General features: G+C 41.3%; 1 protein-coding gene across 4 annotated transcripts in view; it reads left to right on the top strand.

The window, feature by feature from the left end:
- Positions 1–23,616, top strand: part of LOC139675769 (catenin alpha-3) — a 183,992-nt gene that overhangs the window by 4,828 nt on the left and 155,548 nt on the right. For 2 of the 4 annotated variants that reach the window (XM_071563844.1, XM_071563842.1), the window contains exons 2-3: positions 1,198–1,350; positions 20,738–20,830. In XM_071563844.1, the coding sequence (XP_071419945.1) occupies positions 1,198–1,350; positions 20,738–20,830 (246 nt within the window). Of the gene's footprint in view, positions 1–1,197; positions 1,351–11,746; positions 12,155–12,486; positions 12,527–20,737; positions 20,831–23,616 lie in introns of those variants that run through there. The other 2 variants (XM_071563847.1, XM_071563843.1) reach the window with 2 other exon arrangements.

Here is a 23,616-nt window from a genome sequence, read left to right as displayed (position 1 = left end):
TTTCCCTGTCTGTTCCAATCAATATCTTTTCTATACATTTTAAAAGTAATGCTTTTTGCAGTAGGAAGTTCAGTAAACTTGCTACTTTAGTGACATTGCAGGAATTGTTACAATTGGTATGTTTGTTGTGGTGTTCCACGATTAAAATGAGTAATTGCCATTTACAGGTTTATAACACACAGAACAACCTCTCCCAGAGATCAGTTATAAGCTGAGGTGAATATAAGAGAGATAATTTGTAGCTGAATGTTCCAGTTCTTCAATAATTTAAATAAGAAGTTCAAGAACAATTAATTTAATCAGAGACAATTGAACTGCAGACTCCTCTGCAGTTATTCTTGCTCTATTAATGTGTTACGAGGTGGCACAATCAGTGATCCCGTTGCCATAATTACCATGAAGGTTTCCATTCTGAAAATCAGGCTCTGTTGGGTTTCCCAGCAACAAAACATTTGGATAATTTTACAATTATGAAAACACGTGATGCAGACTATTTTTTTAATTCAAACATAATCAAATTATTTAAGATGGATATCAGAAAAAACTTCTTTGCAGAGAGAGTGCTCAGGCATTGGAATGGGCTGCCCAGAGAGGGGGTGGATTCCCCATCCCTGGAGGTTTTTCAACTGAGATTGGCCGTGGCACTGAGTGCCATGATCTGGTAAAGGGACTGGAGTTGGACCAAGGGTTGGACTTGATGATCTCAGAGGTCTTTTCCAACCCAATCCATTCTATGATTCTATGAAATTAATATTTTCTTTGTAAAATTGAATAGACTTGGAGAATAACCAGGGCACACGAAATCTGGTCTGACTAATTTTCCAGGTGTGCAATCATTTAAGTAGTCTATTCTGTTCCTCAAGAAAGGAGAGTATTTGTTTGGCTCCCTGGATTTCAACAGAACTAGAATGTGTTTCAGTGTTTTATGCCTCTGGACTCACACACACTCACACATTCACACTTAAAAACATGCATGTTGAGGTAATGACATACTGAAATTGCCCCTAAAAGTAAGTACAGTTTTCAGTGAAATAGATAAATTGCAGCTGCAGTAGGTTCCAGACACACAGTGCTGCAGACAGTGCAGGACTACAGTGTGTACATGCTTATGTTATAAAGTATTAATGGGCAATAATTGTGGTGGACTGTAACAAACAGCCCTGTGAGCAGGTGCTAATGCAGTGCTCTCTCCTGCAGCTCCGAAAGGCCATTATAGATCACATCTCTGACTCCTTCCTGGATACCACTGTGCCACTTCTAGTGCTCATTGAAGCTGCTAAAAACGGAAGGGAGAAAGAAATCAAGGAATATGCTGCTATATTTCGGGAACACACCACCAGGCTTGTGGAGGTATGTCTGATGGAATTGCACTTTTTTTGCTTTAGTATGTGGTGGAAGTGACTTGCCACTGAACAATTCCTTTGCTGGCAGACAGCATAAAACATTTAAGGCTGGCATTTTAGGAAAGAATAAATAAATGGCCTAAGGTAATAATAACTACTCCATTTTTATAGAATGGTGTGCTGTAAGACAGAAGGCTTTGTGGTTATGTAGGATTTCATTGCATAGAAATTCGATGGTGTGAAATTGTAATTTAAGGAACTTAAAGTCATCCAAACCAGAGCCTGAAACACTGCTGGAATACTGAAGTCAGGAATTTGCAACAATATTATCTCAACTGCCTGTGAGGAATGCACTGGTAACTTTTGTGGGGGTTTTGGAGCTTTTGGTGCTTTTGTGTGCAGTAATGCAAAAATGGGAAAAATTGAAGTTATCTCCTGCATATCCACTAGGACCAAAGTGTCTCATTTGAAAGTTGCTTACACTGGTTTAATGCATTCCTCAGTATCTCTAAGTGAGAGTTTGAGTGATGGCCTTTTGATAAACTGTTTTTATCAACTGCTAAACTCTCTAGCAATTTAATTAGATGGTAGTTGTACTGCATCCATCAACTGGGAGCCTACCAGAGGTAAAAGAAAACAAAAATGAAAAAACATTAACAGCTAAGCAAGTGGCCACAAAGGGGCTTTGTACAGATAAATAGATTTGTCTGATTTTTAAGAAAAATTCAGTCATTTCCAAAAGCAGTGTCTAAGAGAAGGGATTATGGCAGCTGTTTTGTGGAAAGTGTAATACCAATTAAATTTATATAAGTGAAATAGCATTTAAATACATTAGAGCAGTAAATTGGAAGCCAATTTTGGTTTTTAGAGGCCTAAAACCTGTTAAGCTGATAGTATATCTATTTTTAAAGTGACCTACTAGAGCACTGCACTGTTGCTTTAATCTGTAAAGAAATATAATGAATAGATAGATCTGAGTAATTGTGGTTTTCACAAGTGTATGTCCTTCAGAAATGCACACATTTCAGAGCTGAGAAGAGGCAGCTGTGCCTGGAGCTTGGTCTGCAGCTGCACAGGGTGCTGTGGGTGATGGATGTGCTGCAGAAATCAGGTCTAGCTCAAAGCACTACCCAGACCAGGGAGCCTCATCCTGCAAGAGCCAAGGACAGATCCAATGGAGACCAGCTGGCTTTGAATCCTTGCTATTTCTATTATCCCTTTATTTATCAAAGAATTTTGGTGTTTTTTTGGTTCTAATTCTAATGTATAAACATGACTTATCCCTTTGGGACAGCTGCCCAGCCTTTGGCCAGGGAAGTGTTCCACAGCATGGTGGTGGTGTCTCCTGGCTGTGAGGTTTTGAGATGGATGACAGGTTGTTCCAAGATCCAATCCAGCACAACATTCCCATAACTTATGAGAATAGGCTGTCAAACATTTATTTTATTAGAAGGTTCTTAAATGACAGTTATGATTTGCATGTTTGCAGGAGAGTCCTCACCATTACCATTCATCCTTTGCTGTTTATTTCCTTCATTGTTGCAAGGGCAAACAAACATTTCCTCACAGCTTTCAGGTTGTGAAACACAGATCTGGAAAGCCACTCATGGTCTTGCAGAAATGGGCTTGGTCTCTGCAGCTGAGAACACTTCAGTCAAGTATTGAAGTGAAGGGACTGGAGCACAAGTGCTGTGGGGAGAGGCTGAGGGAGCTGGGGGTGTTAGCCTGGAGAAGAGGAGGCTCAGAGGTGACCTCAGCACTGTCTACAACTCCCTGAAGGGAAGTTCTGGCCAGGTGGGAGTTGGTCTCTTCTCCCAGGCACTCAGCAATAGGACAAGGGGGCACGATGGGCTCAAGCTCTGCCAGGGGAAATTGAAGTTGGAGAGCAGAAAAAACTTCTTTGCAGAGAGAGTGCTCAGGCATTGGAATGGGCTGCCCAGAGAGGGGGTGGATTCCCCATCCCTGGAGGTTTTTCAGCTGAGCTTGGCCGTGGCACTGAGTGCCATGATCTGGTAAAGGGACTGGAGTTGGACCAAGGGTTGGACTTGATGATCTCAGGTCTTTTCCAACCCAGTCGATTCTGTGATTCCGTGAAGTGCAAGATCATGGAGGGGGGGAGATGTTCCTGGCTATGGGATACCAAGAGACAACAGTTGTAGGGAAAATATTTAAAAGTTAAACAACTAAGAAAAAAATGTTGCAAAAAATGGCATAGAACAGTAACTGTACCAGAAGAGACTCACAGGTGAAGCAGAGCACACATCAGGCAGCTGTAGTAGGACTGTGTAGTAGTTTTACCATCTCCATGTGGTTGTGGCATCCAGGGAGCTGGGCTGGTGGTGCTGGTGTTTCACCAGTGATGCATTGGATAATACTTGGTTAGAACATGGTGCTACTAACACCAAGATTGTGGGTTTGATCCCCATATAGGCCATTCCCTTAAAAGATGGACTCAATGATGCTCATGGGTCCCTTCTAGCTCAGAAGATTCTGTAAGGTAAAAGTGGAGACAGGACAACATATTGTAATACAGAGATGATAATGCATTCTCAACAAAATCAGTGAGCAATCAGTGGAATCAGCACAGTGGTATTCCCCACTCTGATGTGGCCTCTGTTAATGTTAATAGACACTGTTATTCTGTGGCCCAGTTATAAATATGCTGGTGTTGCCATATGGATAAGACCACCAGTGTTAAATTTTCCTTTCATGATATTTCACCTGCTTGCAGGGATTTATGAAATGAGGTTCTGAATCTGGGCCACAAACACCTGTGTCCTTGTTTAGTCAAATCAACAGTCACACAAAACTGATTTTAGTGTTGCAGCCATCAGGTCCAACAGTGATAGGTAATGCACTGGGTTTGATGTTACAGGACTGGGACAGAAGTACATTTTAAGTAATTTCCAGTTCTAGCACTTGTCTGCTCAGATTAAAACCTGTACTAACAGTCCTGGCCTGGCCCCAGCCACCAGTGTCCTCACTTCATTTTTCTTGTGTTGTCTTTTTTCAAGTAGGTAAAATTTCAAGTAGGTATTCTGGGATTTATTTGTGTTGGTCTTTTTTTTTCAATATAAAACCTTATTTAGCCTATTTATTCTTAACCAAAGATACAGATTTCCCAAAGTTAACCCAGGATAAAGATTTCCCAAAGATTTCTCTCATGTACATTACCTGCCTGTCTCTTCTTTGACTGAATGACTAGTCTAGTCTGCATGTCTGATTTCTGAATAGCTGAAGTGAGGGGAAATGATTTGTACCTTGAGAGGTGGCTGTTGGTCTGTTTGGAGACACACAATATGTTGCATTTTCTTACACTTCACAGAGCAGTCTTATACAGGCATATCCTGGTTTTCAGTGCAGTTTTTTAATCTGTTTTTGAAAGATCAAAGATGTTTGAAGAGCAGTTTATGACAATGTTTTGTATATAAACACAATAAACTGAGTGGGGTTTTATAAAAACAAAAGTTTATTTTCTCACAAAGGTTAATCCAACAGTGGATTTGGTATGGAAATTAGAAGTACTACTTGAAATGTCAAGAGATATTTTCTGTGGTTTCTGTTTTCATCACAGAATGAAAACTTCTCTAATGAAAACAATAGGTCTTGAGAAAGGAGATGCTTGGGGTTTTTCCTGCTTTGAATATGAAGAGTTAATTGTGCTAAGCTAAATTGCTCACCACACTGACTCACTGCTCATATTGTACTTTAGGAAACAAACAATATCCTCACAGGTCAGTGACCTTTGTAAATCGACTTGAGGAGTAAAATCTCTTACAAATACCTCTCTTCTGAATTAGCATTTGGAGCCACATTCCTTCCTTCAAAAGCTGGATTAAGAGGTAGTAAAATAATACAGTTCAGAAAAAAATTCTTTGCAGAGAGAGTGCTCAGGCATTGGAATGGGCTGCCCAGAGAGGGGGTGGATTCCCCATCCCTGGAGGTTTTTCAACTGAGCTTGGCCGTGGCACTGAGTGCCATGATCTGGTAAAGGGACTGGAGTTGGACCAAGGGTTGGACTTGATGATCTCTGAGGTCTTTTCCAATCCAATCAATTCTATGGTTCTATAAGTGAAGTATAAAACATTAAAGAAATGGAAAGGCTGAACAACACACCAGGTCTAGGGCAATAATCTTACCAGAAATAATAGCAACTAAGGGAAATATCTTCTTCCTTGTTTTCCTATGGGTTTGGTTTTTTTCTCTCCTGAGTTTATTAACTACTCTTTGCCCTTACCCTTAAGGTTCTCCTTCTGTTCAAGTGCACAGCCCCGGGCAGTCAGCCACACTCAGCAGAGTATCAGCAGGTGCTTTGTGGGCAGGGCTCCTGTTGGAAAAGCTTAGATAATGGCAAAGCACTGGAGACACCTGGCTAACACCTTTGCATTTGCACAGCTGCACAATAAATGCCCAAACCAGAATCTCTTGGCTGTGAATGGCAATGGTGTTTTCAGCTCTAGGGAGGAAGCGAAACAGTCCCAGTTAGGTGGCAAAAATACCCAACCTCCTCTTCTCCAGGCTAAACACCCCCAGCTCCCTCAGCCTCTCCCCACAGCACTTGTGCTCCAGTCCCTTCTCCAGCCTCGTTGCTCTTCTCTGGCCCCGCTCCAGCCCCTCAATCTCTTTCCTGAACTGAGGGGCCCAGAACTGAACACAACACTCAAGGTGTGGCCTCCCCAAGGCAGAGTCCAGGGGAAGGGTCACACTAGTTTTGATACAGGACAGCATCCCATTTTGATCCAGGACAGGATCTGTTGGCACAGGACTTGGGTGGGTTTCTGCTTCAAAGAGCATACATGTCCCTGTGAATCATGGGGCAGTTGGCATATAGAGGTGTGGATGCTCTTGGTCAGCATTTTGGGGATAAAATGTACCTGTCAGCAGATTGGGATGACATTTGTGTGGATAAGATAAGCTCTTTTAAGCACAATCATTATTTATGAATGGGAAGTGGATTTTCATTATATTACCATACTAATTTCTATAATCAGCCTGTCCTTGACAAATGAACTTTCCTCTCTTATCACATGCTTTATGTTTTGTAACTCATATTTTTGAGAGGAAACCCATCCAGTTTCAGTTTGCTAATTGCTGTGCATCCTGGGTTTGTGGGATTCGGAATTCCTACCTCAGTACTCCCCTGCTTCTGTCTGACTCTTCATTTTCAGGCAAGGCCAGTGTGCAGCTGCCTGTCCAGACAGGGCTTCATCAGGGGCACATCCAGGAGAGCCAGGCAGTGGAGAGGCCTTTCTTGTAGGTCCTTTCTTGCTGCAGTTCAGCTAAACCCAAGGATCTTAGTGGAGCCATTTTATCAATCTGACTGCTAATTTTGGCAAATCTATGATTAGATAGTTCTGTAGCAAGCAATACTCATGTAACTACAAGATCAAAAAATACACTTCCTTGTTATATTTAGAGGGTTTTTTTTCCTGCAACTGTTTAAAAATCAGGCTTTTAATGTTTGAAACCCTGAGATTAGCTCAGCTGGTTAGAGCATGGTGCTATTAACACCAAGGTTTGATCCTGTATGGGCCATTCATTTAAGAGCTGATGATCCTTGTGGGTCCCTTCCAACTCAGAATACTCTGTGATCCTGTGAAACACAAATTTAATGCTGGTGGGCCCAAAGTTTTTTAGGCTGGTTTGCCTAAAGGTGGTTATGGCATTTGCAGAGAGGGTTATGTGAAATTATTACTAAAATTAAAGGTAGTACAGGAATTGTGCACAAATGCTCTAATGCAAAATTGCTTTATCTTCTAACAGAGACAGTCTGGCAACAGTAATTGAGGGGTGACAGGAAGGAAGGAGGCTTTTGAAAGGCAGGTAACTTGTTCTGGATGTATTGGAGCTGGTAGATGGATGTTTAATGGAGGTCAAAACAGTGAATTAAGAAAATTAATTCAATGAATTAGTTTAAAGTCAAGCATGTACTTCTGAATGTATGTAAACTTTAAGGCATTGAACCTTGCTATTTGGGGCCTCAGAGAGTTCTAGCACTTTGCAGCAAGTCCTGAATTAATATTGTGAGACTATTTGCACCTTTATGTAATTAATCAAATAAGGTCCAACTTTCTTATTAGTGATTGAGCTTCAGGTGATAAATGGTGACATTTTCATTAATCCTCTTAATCACAGCCTTTATTGCATAAGTGTGAAGCAAAAGGTAAACAGCCCAAAGATTTATCAGCCCTTCAGTGTCTGAGGGGATATTTCAACAGCCAGAAATGTCAGGCACAAGTACAGTGAGACAAGGAGTGCTGGAAGTTCTGGGAGCCCCAAAGGGGAAAGGGACTGCCCATCAGGATACCCCTGGTTAATGTTTTAGGGATAGTAGACACAGGGCTGACACAAGTGCATCAGCAGTGACTTTTTTCCTTGCACTACTGCAAAAATCAGATTTAGAACTTCCTCAGAATATTAGAAATTGTGATAATTGTGATTCCATTACATCCCCCGAAGTCTCATCGTTTTGATATACTGATCTGTAATGATCCAGTCTCCTATAACAGAATAATTCCAAAGGTGCTAAAAAAGGAACACATCATCAAAATGTTAACATAATTTTTACCAAAGCTTGTGCTTCTTAAATACCAAAGAAGTCTATGAGTGTGTGCACTTGTTAGGGTTTGCTGGCAATTTGGGGTTTTTCCCTTGGAATATGGATGCTGTGCTGTCTGTTAAATGAGGAGGTTTACTGCTGATGGTTTTAAACTGCAGGAGTGGAGATTTAGATTTGGAAAGAAGAATCATTCCTCCCTCTGAGGGTGGGCAGGCCCTGGCACAGGGTGCCCAGAAAAGCTGTGGCTGCCCCATCCCTGGGAGTGTCCAAGGTCAGGCTGGATGGGGGTTGGACTGACCTGTGCTGGTGGGAGGTGTCCCTGCCCATGGCAGGGGGTGGGATGAGACAATCCCCTTCCAACCCAGAGCATTCCATGATTTCAAGAGTATTCTACAAAAGATCAGGCACGATGTTTGTTTGCTCAATTTAATCACCTCTCCAGGAATCCTTCTGGGTATTTTACCACTGACAAATGGCTTTTGAACCAGCATTTTTTCCCACTGCTGCCTGAGTGATGCTTTTTCCAAGACTGTACTTTACAACGAGAGCATATTCTTGGATACATTTGGATGTCTGAGAAATATTCTTGTTCTCAAGTGCAGTTTGTATACAGTACCAGAGAAGCTATCTGATATCTTGTATTTAGACAAGAAAGCAAAAAGTAGGGCAAATGCTTTCCTAATACAGATTTAACAGCATAAATAAAAAAAGGAATAGCTGGGGAAATAAAAAGTAAGGAAATGATCAGAAAAGACACTGTGGGAAGCTGTGGACTGGAATCTCTGATCAGAAGGAAGGCAAGTGATCTTTGTTTAACAGGGAAGTTGGATATTTTTTTTTATGACAGCTTGGCTGAGACAAAAGTCTCATACTGTGTTAGGTATTTCCCTTTGGTGTAACTCACCTTCTACAGAGGCTCTCTAAAAGAATCTGAGCACCAAACTTGAGCAATATGCAATAATGTCAATGCAGTTACTTCCAAGGAGTTCACATTGCTCACATTTTAACATCATTATATTAAACTGCTTTTTAATAACTGTTAGACTAGTAATCAAAATGCTGGGTTCATGACAGGTTTCGGAAACCTTCTGGAAAACACAGGCTAGCCTTGGTAGGCACAAGGAACCTCCTTGCTAGGCTCAGTAGGGCAGAATTAAAGGATCTAGATGTGCTTTCTCTAAACAGACTGTCCTCATTCACAACACTATCAACAGTCTTTTAGCCAAGTGGTGCAGCCAAGGGACAGAGGACAGTATTGGCCTTGTCGTGTGCAGTTCTGTGGCGGGAATTTCAGAGCACTGTTCTGAGTTTTAGCTTAAATAACATGTACCCTGTCGGCCCTTCATTAAGAGTCATTTATAGATTTTCATTCTAGACTTCCTTGCACAGAGATTTGTTTCCCTTGAAATATAGCTCCTTACATCTCTTTATGCATCGTTGTTGGACACATCTGCTGTGTGTGAGGATTGTTTCTCATCAGTGCATCACTTTACAGTCAATTCATTTGCCCCTTTTCAATATCCCTTTTCAGTGAAATGAGTAGGATCAAAATCCTACAGTTTGAATTTTGTCCACATGCTTAAGGGTCAGCCCACATGATGCTTCAGGCTGCACTGCAATCTGCAGCTTGGAAATCCAATATTATATATGATTCTATATGTAAGTTTTGGTTGCAAGGCTTATGAACAGTTTTAAGTGTTCTCTTTGTGCTCAGTTTCACCTTTCCTAGACCAGAGATCGCAAACCAAAAATTAGTCAAGGGTTTCTTATAAAATGTTTTATGAACCTTTAAAACTCTGTTAACCGAAATTGAGACTTCCACTGACAGAAACTTTTTATGTTAGTACAATATAAACTAGAGTAGCTACAAGCCTATCTCCAGCTCCACTGCAATTGGAATTGGCTGTCATGGCACCATTCACAAAGAGGAGAATAAAAACTAATACACCTGAGAAAAATTACTTGTTCATGTAAGAGATAAAGGAAGGGTAAAAATGAATCAGAGGGTTAATTGTATTTTTACAAGGTATTTGAAATGTAGCCTGTCACGAATGCATAAAAATATACTGTAATGTATAAGAATGTATTATGTGTGTGTGGCACGGGTGAGGTTTTTACCACTGGAGCAATGAAACATTTATTTAGTTTTACAGACAACTTATTTATGGAGTATATACACTGATATACTTAATTATGAGTGAGTAAGGGATTACGTTGTAGCCACTGCATGTACTGTTGGCTGGAGTAACTCACATAAAGCTTCCTAAGTGTGTTTACCACCTTAAATTCCAATCTTGCATTTCAATTCACTTCAGTAGGGAAGGTTTCTTGCATGAGGTCAGCACATGCCCAGACCTCCTGCCTGTTGCGTGCAGTGAGTTTGGGACACTCAGCGAGAGGAGAACAAACCCAGAGGCAGTGGGAGGTGGTAATGCTGAGGCGGGCTGCTCACAGAGCCAGTGACCGGGCTCTGCAAACCCTTCCAGGCGCCGAGCTGTCTGACCCGGCCGGGCTCGGGGCGGTGAGGGGCTCAAACACATTCCCCTGTGTGCGCAGTGGGGCTCAAACACAGCCCCCGGTATGTGCAGTGGGGCTCAAACACAGCCCCCTGTGTGCAATGGGGCTCACCCCCCCTCCCCCTCCCTGTGTGCAGTGGGGCTCTTGCACACACCCCCTGTGTGTGGAATAGGGCTCACACACCCCTGTGTGCAATGGGGCTCAAACACACCCCTGTGTGTGCAATGGGGCTCACCCTCCCACCCTGTGTGCAATGGGGCTCACACACAGCCCCCGTGTGTGCAGTGGGGCTCACACACACCCCTGTGTGTGCAATGGGGCTCACCCTCCCACCCTGTGTGCAATGGGGCTCACACACAGCCCCCGTGTGTGCAGTGGGGCTCACACACCACCCTGTGTGTGCAATGGGCCTCACACAGCTTGCTGTGAGTGCAGTGGGGCTCAGACCCACACTCCTCTGTGTGCAGTGGGGCTCAAACACACCCCTGTGTACAATGGGGGGTCATACACACGTGTGCAATGGGGCTCAAACAAACACACTTCCCTCTATGTGCAATGAAGCTCAAACTCTCCCACCGGCGTGTAATAGGGCTCAGACACTCCCGTGTGCCATAGGACACCCACACACCTGTATGCAAAGAGGCTCTCACACACACACCTGTATGCAATGAGGCTCTCTCTCTCTCACACACACAGCTGTGTGCCATAAGGCTCGCTCTCTCACACACAGCAGTGTGCAATGAGGCTCTCTCACACACAGCTGTGTGCCATAAGGCTCGCTGTCTCTCTCACACACACACACAGCTGTGTGCCATAAGGCTCGCTCTCTCACACACACAGCTGTGTGCCATAAGGCTCGCTCTCTCGCTCTCTCTCTCTCTTTCTCTTTCTCTCACACACAGCTGTGTGCCATAAGGCTCGCTCTCTCTCACACACACAGCTGTGTGCCATAAGGCTCGCTCTCTCTCTCTCACACACACAGCTCTGTGCCATAAGGCTCGCTCTCTCTCTGTCTCTCTCACACACACAGCTGTGTGCCATAAGGCTCGCTCTCTCACACACAGCAGTGTGCAATGAGGCTCTCTCTCACACACACAGCTCTGTGCCATAAGGCTCCCTCTCACACGGTGCGGGCGGGTTTGGTTCTCAGCCCCGCGCGGAGCCCTCCCGGGCAGTGCCGGAGCCGCCCCGGGCGCTGAGGGCGCGCTGCCAAAACCTGCCAAGCGCCGCGTGTTTTCTGACTTATTGTCCACTTTAACAGGTGTTACTTTGCCTTTGTCGGCAGCGAGCTTTGGTTGCCCTGCTGCCTTAATTTTGTGGCGCATAACTTCTAAAATAGCAATCCGCGAGGCAACAATAGAAAACAGTATGTTGAAGGGTTTTTTTTCTGGGCTCGGAGATTTTCAGTCTCACTTGTTGGAGACAAAATGGCCTCTTTGGAGCTGAGGGAGTGCAACTAAGCAACAGGGATATTCTGGGAGCGGAGCTGTGGGTGAGGGACGTACAGCCCGGGCTGGAGTGGCGTTTGGGTCTGTGTTTGTTGGGGCTTAGTTATTTTCTGTTATTCTGGAAGTTAAAGCTGTGTTACAGTAATCCTTCTCTGGTTAGCACCTCTTCAAGCCCCGTTGAGTGGAAGCAGGACAAGAATAGACCAAAGCTCTTTGTAACAACACAGGGAACGTGTGGGTAAATTGTATCCTGTGCCACTCTGAAGCGAATTCATTTTTTGTCTCTGGTAGGTACAAGTTTATGCATCTGTGTTCTGTCGTTGTTTCCTGTCTTCAGTGAGGCTCTGGGAAGGGTTGTGCTTTGCTTTCTAGTAGTCATTAAGTCTTCTCTGCAAGGGTTTCTCTGAGTCACTCTCCTTTAATTCTGGCGAACAGCAGTTATCAACATTTCAGCTGCTGGAAAGCCTGAGGGGAAAAGTTATCACAATAAATTCTAAAGTGTAAACCCAACATTTTTTGGCAAATAAGATCTTATTCCCTCTGTGCAAATGTGCTGGGAATGTTGTGCTGAGTTGGCGCTGACCTGTCCTGAAGGTTGGAGTGAGACAATTGGGTTGGAGAAAGATTCCAGTAGTACTGAAAGAGAGAATTAACTCATGGTAAGTTTTGAAATAGGGCTACTTTTCTTTCTGAAGAGCTCCTACTTGGAAAGAATTTGTTAAACACATCTGATGTCTTCACTAGTGTGGAGTAGGAGTGGTTGGTGCTTGTACATTATATGAGTTGCCTTAGGCTCTTATCTGCTTTCCTCAGTAAATTTTGTCTTTTGAATCGGGGGATGGACTTTTACTTGCTCTGGGAAGGCTTTTCAATGTGATGGATTTCAGATATGGCCACAGGCAGAATCTTGAAAAAGTTGATGACCTTTGTTTTCACATTTTTCTCTCTCTTTTTTTTTTTTTTTGTTTTGTGGGATATTTGAATAAAGCATAATAAAATAATTAAGGCTGTATTTATGCACATTTTTGAATCTTGCCAGTGTTTTATAGAAGGAATGGGCATGAAATCTTGAGTATTCTATTGACAGTTTATTATATCTGTTGTATTTTCATCTTTATTATTGAAGTGTAGGAGATGGAGGGTTTCATGCAGTTGTGAGAACTGGTTGATCCTTACCGAGTTTCATTTTCTCAAATCCCACTGGTGTCAGGCAGTTAAGGCAGCTCACTAACCTGTTTCTTAGACATTTCTCAGTGTCCCTTTCCCTCAATAGCTGTGGGTTCTGGCAGGGAGTTTTGATCACTCCTTCCCTTGGATATTTTAAGGAATTGGCTGATGCTGTGCATGGCTGAGTCCTCTTGCTCTGTGGGACTGCTGTTTTATTTGCCATGTGATGCTGAGCTAAGGAAAATGATGGGATTGGTTGTTAGTTACATCATGACAGACTTGGATAGTCACTTTCTCCTTTTGAACCCCCGTCCTCTTCCAGTTTAATCTAACACACAGCATCTTTATACTGCTAAAATAGTTTTTTGTTCTGTCTGTGTGAAAAAAGGGCCAAGGACAAGGCAGTAAAAATGGTTGGGTTTTACTCAGTTCTTTGCTTCTCCTGTTATCCTTTTCAAGTAGTTTTTTTTGTGTTGTTGTGCTCATGTGGTGCTGCTGGAAAGCCCTTTGTAGCTAATCCTCAGTAAATGGTGCTGAGGAGGAGGTTTCCTCAAGCAGTTTACCTTTAGATCATTCACTTGCATTTTTGTTTGGGCCCACGGAAGGACTTTTGTTCAGGTATCAGAGGCCATTTCACAGTTTTTCCAGTGCATTAAGTCTGGAGCTGGTGGGGATGGACATTTTTTGAAGAGACCATTAGTGAGAGACAGGTCACAGTTTATGTTTAGGGGAGCTTTCAGCTGAGCTGGGTTGGCAGTGCACAAATGCAATCCAAATACAGTCCCTGTTCTGGGTTGTAACCAGGGCTCTGCTCACTGAGGGCTGGAGAGGGAAGCCTTAACTCAGCTCTTCAGGTGTGAACTGTGACCCAAAGCAGTGAGAGAAAGCTTAATGGGGCTCTGCATCGAGCCTGACTCCTTTATTGAGGAGGAAATTATTTCTGAAATGTTACTGGAGAGAGTTCTTCCTTACATGTGTGGTGTTTGCCTCAGAGTACTGTGTGTGTTTATTTGCCATTTTTATTTTGGCTGATGGTTTTATTTGGTTTGACTTGATTTTCACCAAATCTCCTAAATGAACTTGTGTAAGATAACACTTGTCTGAGCACATGGAACTTGAAGCAAACCAGTTGCAGTTATGTTGCCAAAAACCAAACCAAAACCAAAATCAACTCTGTGGTCCACTGGTATTTAAATACCTTTATTAATTACAGAAGCAGAATCTTTGGAGTACTTGGCAGGAAACATTTGAAGTTACATAATACTCTGAGGGGTAACATCTGTGGTTGGTTACACTTGTCTGGGGGCAGTGATAAGGCTCAGGTAGAGCTAATTTTGTTGGGTCGGGGTGATTATGGCATTAATGGTGTAATTCGGTTCTGCAGAAAAGGGAAGGAGGTGGAGACATGAGCAACTGAGAGGTTTGCAGAAGGACCCAAGAGGTGAGGGAAGAGGCTTGCAGGTGTGTAGTGCCCCCCAGCAGTTACATTAGCAGAGTCAAGAATCTTTCTGGAAGAGTACAAGAGGAAAAGCTAAAAGAGACAGGGTAAGCAACGTAATACCTGTTAAATGCATTTTCAAGTAGAGATTTTAACTTCATCCCCACAGAAATAAAAGCTAATAAAAGTTAAGGCTGTAACTTTTGACCTGAAGTATTACTATTTGAGTTGGTCTGGAAAGAAATTAAGTTTTACGGTAGAAAATGGACTGGAAAACAAGCAACATTGTGATATTACTTTATTGCCCACTGGAGGTAAGTTTTCAGTCTAGACAAATGTGTTTTTTCACTATAAACATATATTCTAGTCTATGTAAGTTTTATCAAGCTCATAAAAATGCATCTAGTAATCATAAATGCATATAAAAATGCAGCAATGACTAGAAGACATATATACATCAATGTAGCCATTTCCTTGAAAAAGTATAGAGTCATTATTTAATGTTGACCTTTGTAGGTTTTTCATGATTCTTTTTTTTGCATGAACAGTCATTTTCCTCCAAAGACTTTTTAAGGCTTCATGAATAACACCACTGGAAGGAACTGAGAATGCATAATAAACTTGTAGAAGATATTTCTGTGTCCCACAAAATCAGGAGCAAAGAATATCCAAGTACCTTTTTCATTTGTGGTTTGAGGAGAGCAGACAGTTGCAATCAGTTTGCACAGAGTATATAATTTATATCTAAAGCTATGGTGACTGCTCTGATGCTGAAATTCAAATGTTATTTCTCAGCTCAGTATTCAGTTGCTGTCCTACAAATGAAATACCTTCTGTATTGATTACTCAGATTTAACATCTACCTGAGGGGATTACTTGGCTGTTTTTGTGTCCCTTTGTGCTGTGGTGGTGTCTCCACCCTCGTGCCCCATTGCTGTGTTTGCATTTGGTGCCCATCTCTTTGGTGTTACAAAGATTAAGCTTCATGGATCGGGAGGTCTTCGAGGCTTTGCCTTTTGTGAGTTTTTTGCCAAAGCATCATCCTTAGGCCTTTTTAACTCCCTGCATTACAGCAACCTAAGCAGTGCCTTGGGGAAATCATTTACACCTTAAAGTGACAATATATCTGCTTAATGTTCTTTGGAGATATACACAGGAAATATTTATGCTTGGATTTAAGGAACACCAGTAGCCTTTTATTCTGATATTTATTACATGCATTAAAACCCCCAAAACTCAAAAAACCCACCACCAAAAAACCCTGCAAAATGAACAGATCAGTATTTTAAACTTTCTAGTAAAGACTGTATTTGAAATCTTGTGACAAACAGGTTTTCTTGACATCTGAAATGTGTCAGTTTTTATTTTAGACCTATCATTGTTTTTTCTTTTTTTGATTTAGAGTATATTTCAAAAAGACTTGAATATCAACACAGCCCTTGTTATCCAAGGCTATACACTCTCCCAGGATTTCTGAGGATTTCTGTAGGGTCATCAGTGGCAGAGATCGGGTTACCAGTGAGTTCTTTACAGTACACTAGAAACATATACAAATAATAGACTTCAGGCTCACCTGCAGTGTGGTGAAGGGCCTGGTTAGCTTTAGGTTAGGAAGGGAGGGACTTGCCTCAATAAAAGGTTTTCCTCAGGAAATATTTACTATGACAACAGGAAGTGATTGGAATTAACAATTTAGTTACCCTTAGTGATTTACAGTATAAGTGAATTAGGAGTCTGGTCAAAAGGATGAAAGGAAACTGAGCTCCTGTTAGTGGAGAAAGAGGGATCACAACTAAAGTACACATTGTTTCATTTAGCACAATTTATAGAAGAGGAATTTAGTTAGTTGGCAGACAGTCTGTTCCCAAGCAAAAACTTATTTTGGGGAGTTAATACAGTGAATTTGACTAAAAAAAATCCTTGGGAATACATTTAGTTCTTACTGTGCAGTCTGAGTAATAGAACAGTGAGGTTGTTCTCAGCTGAGAGTGAGACAGGTGGTGAGGCACTGGAGTGATTACTCTTTTACTACTTCAAAATCTCACTTGTGTTTGGCTTTGCATTTGTGTTCTCACCTTGGAGTGAGCTCTGAGCCAGCACTCATTCCCGAACCGCTGTCTTGTGTCAGTGAGTCATGGCTGGAAAGTCTCTCCCTAGGACTCCTCTTTCTTTTTAACAAAATCATCATGACAAGACCTTTTGTTCCCCTCACAGGTAAGAGGCAGACTCACTTTGCATGTGAAGTGCCACTTTCCCTGATGTTCTTAAAGGATTGGGAACAGTTTTGTGTACAGAAAGGAGATGACATGATCTTAATTACTTCCAGCAACAGATGATGCCTTCGGGGTGTTGGCTGTTGCACATCATTGCACCTTTCTGAAGAATCCTTCACAGCTTTCTGGAGATCTACTGGAAGTAATAAGTAGATCTCTAAGATTTTTCCCTCTGTATTTTATTGGTTTTTTTCCATTTTGCATTGTACTATCCAGTGCAAAGCATTTGGAAATGAGATTGAAAGAGACTGAGGAGTTCTCAAAGCATGGATCTTCTGTTTGGGGAGAGAACATTAGGATATGCCACAGGAATGAGCTTGTGTGAGCATAAGCAAGGAAAAAGCTTTTCATCCCAAATAAGTTTGGACAGCAGTGGGAACTTGTTCATGTATAATGTATCTCTGTATGTCTTGCCTTTCCTTTCCTTTCTATTGCTTGATAAAGAACAGGAGCTGGAAAAGCTCAGGCACACGTTTCCAGCTGTGCCCTCTCCTAGGCGCGTGTGTGTTCATGTAATGTGGGAGTCAGTAAGAGGAATTTGATTAGTTGAATTTCTGTTTTTAGCTGGTTGCACCTACTATACATAGATCCTACTCTTCAACTATTTCTAGTCTAAAAAGTTGGTGACTCACCACATTCTAAAGAGAGGAACTCCATCCCCCCATAAAGGAAGGCAAACCCTCAGTCAACAGTGAAAATAAATACACAAGTTAAAGTGCCTGTAAGAAACTTCAGGAATAATACAAATGTACACTGATGTGTGTTTTGTGTACAGGTAATGGGCATCAAATAATGCAGTCTTTGGTGTCCTCATAATCTAAAAATCCATCAGGCTAATGGAATATTTTATCTCCTGTCAGTTCTGCACTTATCTGCTCAGTTCAAAGTCTTTCTCTTCCCACTGCACTTTATTTAGTATGTTAATTGATGTTTCTAAACCTCATCAAGGATGTTCTTTATATTTTCAAGGAAGAGCTGTGCAACTGGTTTCTTAGGATCTTAAAAATCTTTGGGGAGAATGATTATGATTATTTTTTTCTGTAAAGTTCAGACCAGCCCACAAGAAAGCTTCGTATCTGCCCTGGCAAACTTTGCTATTTAGAAAGAGAATTATTTTTTTGCTGAGAGGTATCATTGACTTTTCCTTTTTCAGTTTTGTTTGTTTTCGAAGTTGCATTGTCCTTGGGCCTTAAGTCCATTAAGGGGAGCTACTGTCTCTTGGAGAGTACAAAAGGAATGTATGTCTTCGTGTATCTTATGTTGCTTAGGGGAGAGACTGTAGTGTAATGAAGGTTTCTCAAATTGCAAAAATCCCTTCAGACATGTATGGTACTCATGACAATAAGGTGATAAGTCTGGGCTAGGGCTTGATTTTTTTTCTTATGGGATTTAGGCATTTAGTGTTGGTGAAACAGCTTGTCCTCCTTATTAGCAACATTACAGCCTCAAAAGAGTCTTCAGGTTCTCAAATGCCCTTCCCTGTGCCTGGAAGAATTACATGTGCAGGTTTGACTCATTCCATTTGATTTATTTGAATTGTGGTTTGGATTTGTGTTAAGGAGATCCCTTCAGGAGGTGGTGAGGGAAATACCAGCTGACTGTACTGATGGGTGAGACAATGTTAATGACTTACTGGAAGCCTGAAGTGTCTTTGGGGTGGAATATCTGTGAGTCTGGTCACCTACTGCTGAGACTGGCAGAGCCCCCTTTTATTTATGCATAAAAGAACATAGTGCTGCTTGGCTGCCAGAACAAAACTCACCCATTTTCTCATGCAAACACAATTGACCAAAATGGAAGGCAAAGGACTAAATTCACACCAGTAATATGAATTCCCAATGCACATCAGAAATGTAACAGGATGTATTTATTCTGAAGTAATCAATACTAGTGTCTTTACCTTCATACATGTTTTTAAAAGACATCTAATGTAAATAATACCAGCCTCTGTCTGCTGATATAAAGTTGCCTAGCATAAGTTCTTAATTCTTGTGTCCTTAGTTTGCTGGTTGTGCTTTGAGAATGGTGAGTTTATGAACTGGGCCATCACCAAGGGATACCTAGAGCTGAAGAATCAGGAGGGGAAGTGTAAGATCAGAAACAGTTTTTCCTCTATATAAGAAACCCTCATGGCCATTGACTTTGAACAAAAGGCAATAATTGTGGACTAAGAGATCCTTTCCAACCTGAGCATGCTTTGTCAGGGCAGAGCAATGCTTTCCTACCCTTCTAATCTTCTCATGATCAGGTAACATACACACGCTTTGTGCCCAGGTGCTGATCTGCTCCATAGAGATGTTGGCACAGATTGGTTTGGAGTTCATTCTCATATTTTGAACAGGGAGTTGAACTAAATGATTTCTGGCAGGAAGCCTCTTTCAACCTACTTTCTTATTCTGTGACTTTATGACACAATTTAAATCAAGGACTGCATTTGTACTGAAATGTTGAAGCCTGTGCAACTGGGAAAAAGGATGAAAAGTTGTTCTAAGCTGTCTCTGTATCTGCTTTTCTCATCGAGAAAGGGACAAACCAGTTACTGCTTACAGCAGAGAACTCAGTCATGAAACTGTTCTTGCTGACAAACAGGAGCTACGTGTCACACGTGTTTGCATTGGATCCTAAGGACTGAAAAGTATAGTTTTTCTGGGAATCACAAAATGAAACTGAAAAACCTGAGCAACCTTACGGTAAAGAGAAAAAAAGGCTGCCCAGGGTTTATTTTGCCCTTGTGGAATGGCTGGTATTGCCTTTTATTTTTAGCTTTGAATTGTTGCTGTTTTAGGCATAGAGAAGCTGTTTCAGAAACAGATCAATAAGGTTTGCACCGAGCCTTGTCAAATGCTTTGTTTGTTTGGGATGGTGAATTAACAAAGTGTGAATGAACACAGTGTTACATTGGCCATACAGAAGCAGCTCAGTGACTGGGGCAAAGGAATTAAAATATTCAAAGAAACATGAAGTAGTTGTTGGGACCAATAGTGGAAATCTCTGGCCTTCCATCCAAAGAGAAATAGCTGATTTTTTTGAAGGTGAGGGAATAGCATCTTGTAGAGTTGTCTTGTGATGACACCAAATAATCTATTGGTAGTTTTAGCTGAAGAGTTGGGAGGGGAAGCATAGAATCAAACCCAGTTTTTTTCAGATACTGCATAAAAAAACCCAACCCATGGCAGTTTACTTCAAAAAAAAGAGAATACTGTGTCAATGCATCCATGAAAACTGGATTCCTTCAGTCTTAATGATTATGTTGTATGTGGACAAGGTAATGCATCCCACAGATGGGGAACCAGTGAGTTCTGTGGGAATCCCAGGTATAGGTGCATGAAGTATTTACATGTAGGCACAGGTGTACATAAAGGCCCTGCATTCTGGCACTCATCCCCTTCAGAAAGTGCCTTACTTAGTCTTTTCTGACTTTGCAGTAGAAAAAGTAATTAATTTCTCTGTGCACTAACTAATCCTTTGTGGTTACTTTACGTCAATTAAGTTAGAGCAATAAAAGCCTTTGGCAACAGGCCATCAGTGAACTTGTAGTGTCCTAAAATGTTGATGAAAGAAGAATTGCAGGGCATAAATTAACTCTGTGTTTCATTACAGCAAATAAAGGCAAATGTTATTTGAGCTTTAAGGTCTTAAAAACAAGTTTAAAAAAAATTAAAAAGCTGGACGTGATTTGAAGGGCTCTCAAAAATAGCCAGGCAATCCTAGCTGAAGCCTTGGGTTCTTTGACAGTTCCTCACCTTATCTAAACAACACTCTGCAGCTGTTACCTGATGAGCCTCAGCTGGGATGAGGTCATGGGGTTCCATGTCACTGTCACCCCTTTCCACAGCTCCTTTTTCTCCCCAGTGTTTCCTGGTTCAAATGTGTTCTTTGAAAAATTGTTTCCCCCCCAAAACAAAGGCTCTTCTGGCAAGTTGAAGAGTCTGGGAGTGCATCTTTCCTTACAAGGCTGTTTGATTTAAGTGTGTTTGTTTCTCTTGTTTAAGGTTGCAAATCTTGCCTGTTCGCTGTCAACAAATGAAGAAGGAAGGAAGATTGTCCAAACAGCAGCTAATCACATAGAGACCTTGTGCCCACAGGTATGGCTGTTCCTGTTCCCAGCACAGCACCCTGACCGTGCTCTGTCTTGTCACACACCACAGATGTTCACTTGTGCTCTTTAGTCTAAATTCACATTCCATCTATACAGTTCAGTATAGCAAATGGAGACCAAATGGCAAATACAGAGCAAATACTTGGATAATTTATTTTCTCTTTGTGCTTAACACAGGAGTGGTTAATAGTGGTTAATTGCAGTGGCAGAAATATGTTGTTCTGTTTCTGAAATCATACCTGTTTGAATGAGCATTGTCATGGGACAGGCAAATTGGGAATATTTTTACTCTTAGAAAGCAATACCTGTTTTGATCTTTAACTTGCAATACACAAAAACCAAATCAAGTGGTAATAACATGTGAGCAGGAAAGGGTAAATTCTTCTGATTATCAACAACTTAAAAGGTTGAACTTTTCTTAAGGAAATGAATGAAAAACGGCACAGCTACAGACACTCTTTTTCTAAAATATGAAGTAACATAACTTAATTCACACTCTGACATGTTCAGAATTATAGAGCTATAAAAACTTGTGCAGTTAGATCTGTTTAGAGCAAAGATTTCAGTGGTTTCTGTGAATGTGACCTGTGTGTTGTAGCCTTGAGGCCCCATAATTTCAAGGTTATTGGTTCTTTGGAGAACACTGTAGTTTACATGGTGGCCTAAGTATTCTTACCCTTTTGTGCTAAAAGGAGTGGAAATAAAAGATGAAGAGCAAATATTGTTAATATGTTCAATAGCAAGCTTGAGAGGTGCATTTTACTCTGTTGAACAAATGCAAGTCTGGGAGAAAGGAAGTTCTATCAGGATAAGGTGATCTGAAAATATCACAGTTTAGGGTTTTCCCTGAGTCATTTGGTTTCAATACCTGTTGTTAAAGCTTGAACCTTTCTGTGTTTCACATCCCACTCATGTATTACTGGATTTGTAAGAAGATTGTTGGTTTCTTCAGCTTCTTTATTTCTCCAGGGGTTCAGGTGCACCTTTATAATGGATTATTCTGCATCCAGATGCAGCTTTTTAATTGAAATTGAAACCTATGCTTTCAGTATCACATCTGATACCAGAAACTCCTAAGATCTAATTTTGCCTAAAATACTGATTTTCTCCACAGCCATCTAAGTTTCTAGGCTTTTAATTTCCTATGGTAAAATGGAAGCTTGTTAGTTTTGTCTGTCTGTCTATCTACCTATCTACCTATCTATCTCTACCTGTCTATCTCCCTGCCTATCTACCTACCTACTAATGGTGTGTTCATTGTGCAGGATTTGCTGCTTTCTTAGATAAGGCCCATGTCCTATGAAAGCAATTCGGATTTTACCTAAGAAAGAAGGAACAGATTGAGGTTCCTGCATTTGTCAGTAAATCAGATTATGCTGTATCAGTTGAAAACCCTCCACAGGGAAAATAATTATCTCCTACATCCCTGTGAGGCATATCAATTAGAGTTCAGAATGGGGATGTGTAGACACCCCCAAGTGTTCTTAAATCTATAGAGTTAAAAAAATGGTACTTTATGTGCTCTGAAAAATGTATTTCTTGAAGAGAAACATGTGGTTTGGCTTGAAATCTGAGACAGTAGAATTAAAAGAAAGTGTCCCCACCCCAAATGCCCCAAAATACTGACCAAAAATAAATCCAGCAACAAAAACAACACCTACAGGAAACACCTTGGAGTCTTAGGAATTCTGCAGATTTGACCAGCAAAAATTCCAGTGGAGCAGAGGGGAAAAGGAAGGTACAGAACTGACAAAGCCTGGAGGAAAGTTTTTTGCTTTTGTTACATTAATCATCCTCTATTGTAGGTAATTTTTTTTCCCTCAAATGAAATTATGAGCCAATATTTTGACTATTGAATAAATGAAATGATCTAGGCATGTGTGTGAGAGCCAATGCTCAACACATAATGTCTGCTCCTGGAATTTCATGAATGCTTCATGAGAAATGAATTCAATGTTAGTGTCACCTCAATAATAATAGAATAAAGAATTAAAGAGCTGCCAGCATATGATTTGATGAAGGAAAAATTGTTTCTGCCCATGTAAGTCACTTTTGATTGGGAGAATTTTCTTGAATGTTGTCAGATAAGTAAAATCTGCAGTGTCACTTGTAGTGTGTGAGAGTCCTTGTTACTGTCCTGGTGTGCAAACAAAATCTTGGCTTGAGCAAATGCATGAGAAAGAAGGACAAGAGCCCACAAAAGCAAACAGACTTCTGTTTTTGAAAAGTAGAATATAAATCTGTAGTGCTGTTTTGCTAATATCCATTTTGGGTTTGTTACCATTATACTTCAGTTCAGTGGTGGCTTTGAAGAAGACTCTGGTTCCTCTAATAGTCCTCTGGAATACCTGAGAGATGGTAAATATAGAGATGCTGGAGAGTTGTGAGGAGCTAAGAGTTTAGGATGTTTCAGAAGTGTATCTGACATAGTGAAGTTTGGGCTCACTTCCTTTGAGGGTGGGATCTTGCTGGAGCTTGCTGATAGTGACCAAAGTGGTGCAGGGTGATTAGTGAGTCATATCCATTCTGGAGCATCATGAAAGGAAGGGAAATGCAAGAAAAACACATTAATGTTCATGATTTAGCTTAACCTCTATATGATGATAAACAACTTTTATAAGTCATTAAATCCCATGCAGTATTTATATCAGATATTTTAACAAAGATGAGGTATGCACTGGCATAAGCAGAACCTTGGATCTCAGTCTTTTTACTGAGTTCTGGTTTTCTCTTAACTATTGAGAGAGAGATGGAAACCCTCTGTTTATAAAG

The sequence above is a fragment of the Pithys albifrons genome, chromosome 9 (assembly GCF_047495875.1).
Source record: "Pithys albifrons albifrons isolate INPA30051 chromosome 9, PitAlb_v1, whole genome shotgun sequence".
Classification (NCBI taxonomy): Eukaryota; Metazoa; Chordata; class Aves; order Passeriformes; family Thamnophilidae; genus Pithys; species Pithys albifrons.
This window is presented reverse-complemented; position numbering and strand designations above follow the sequence as displayed.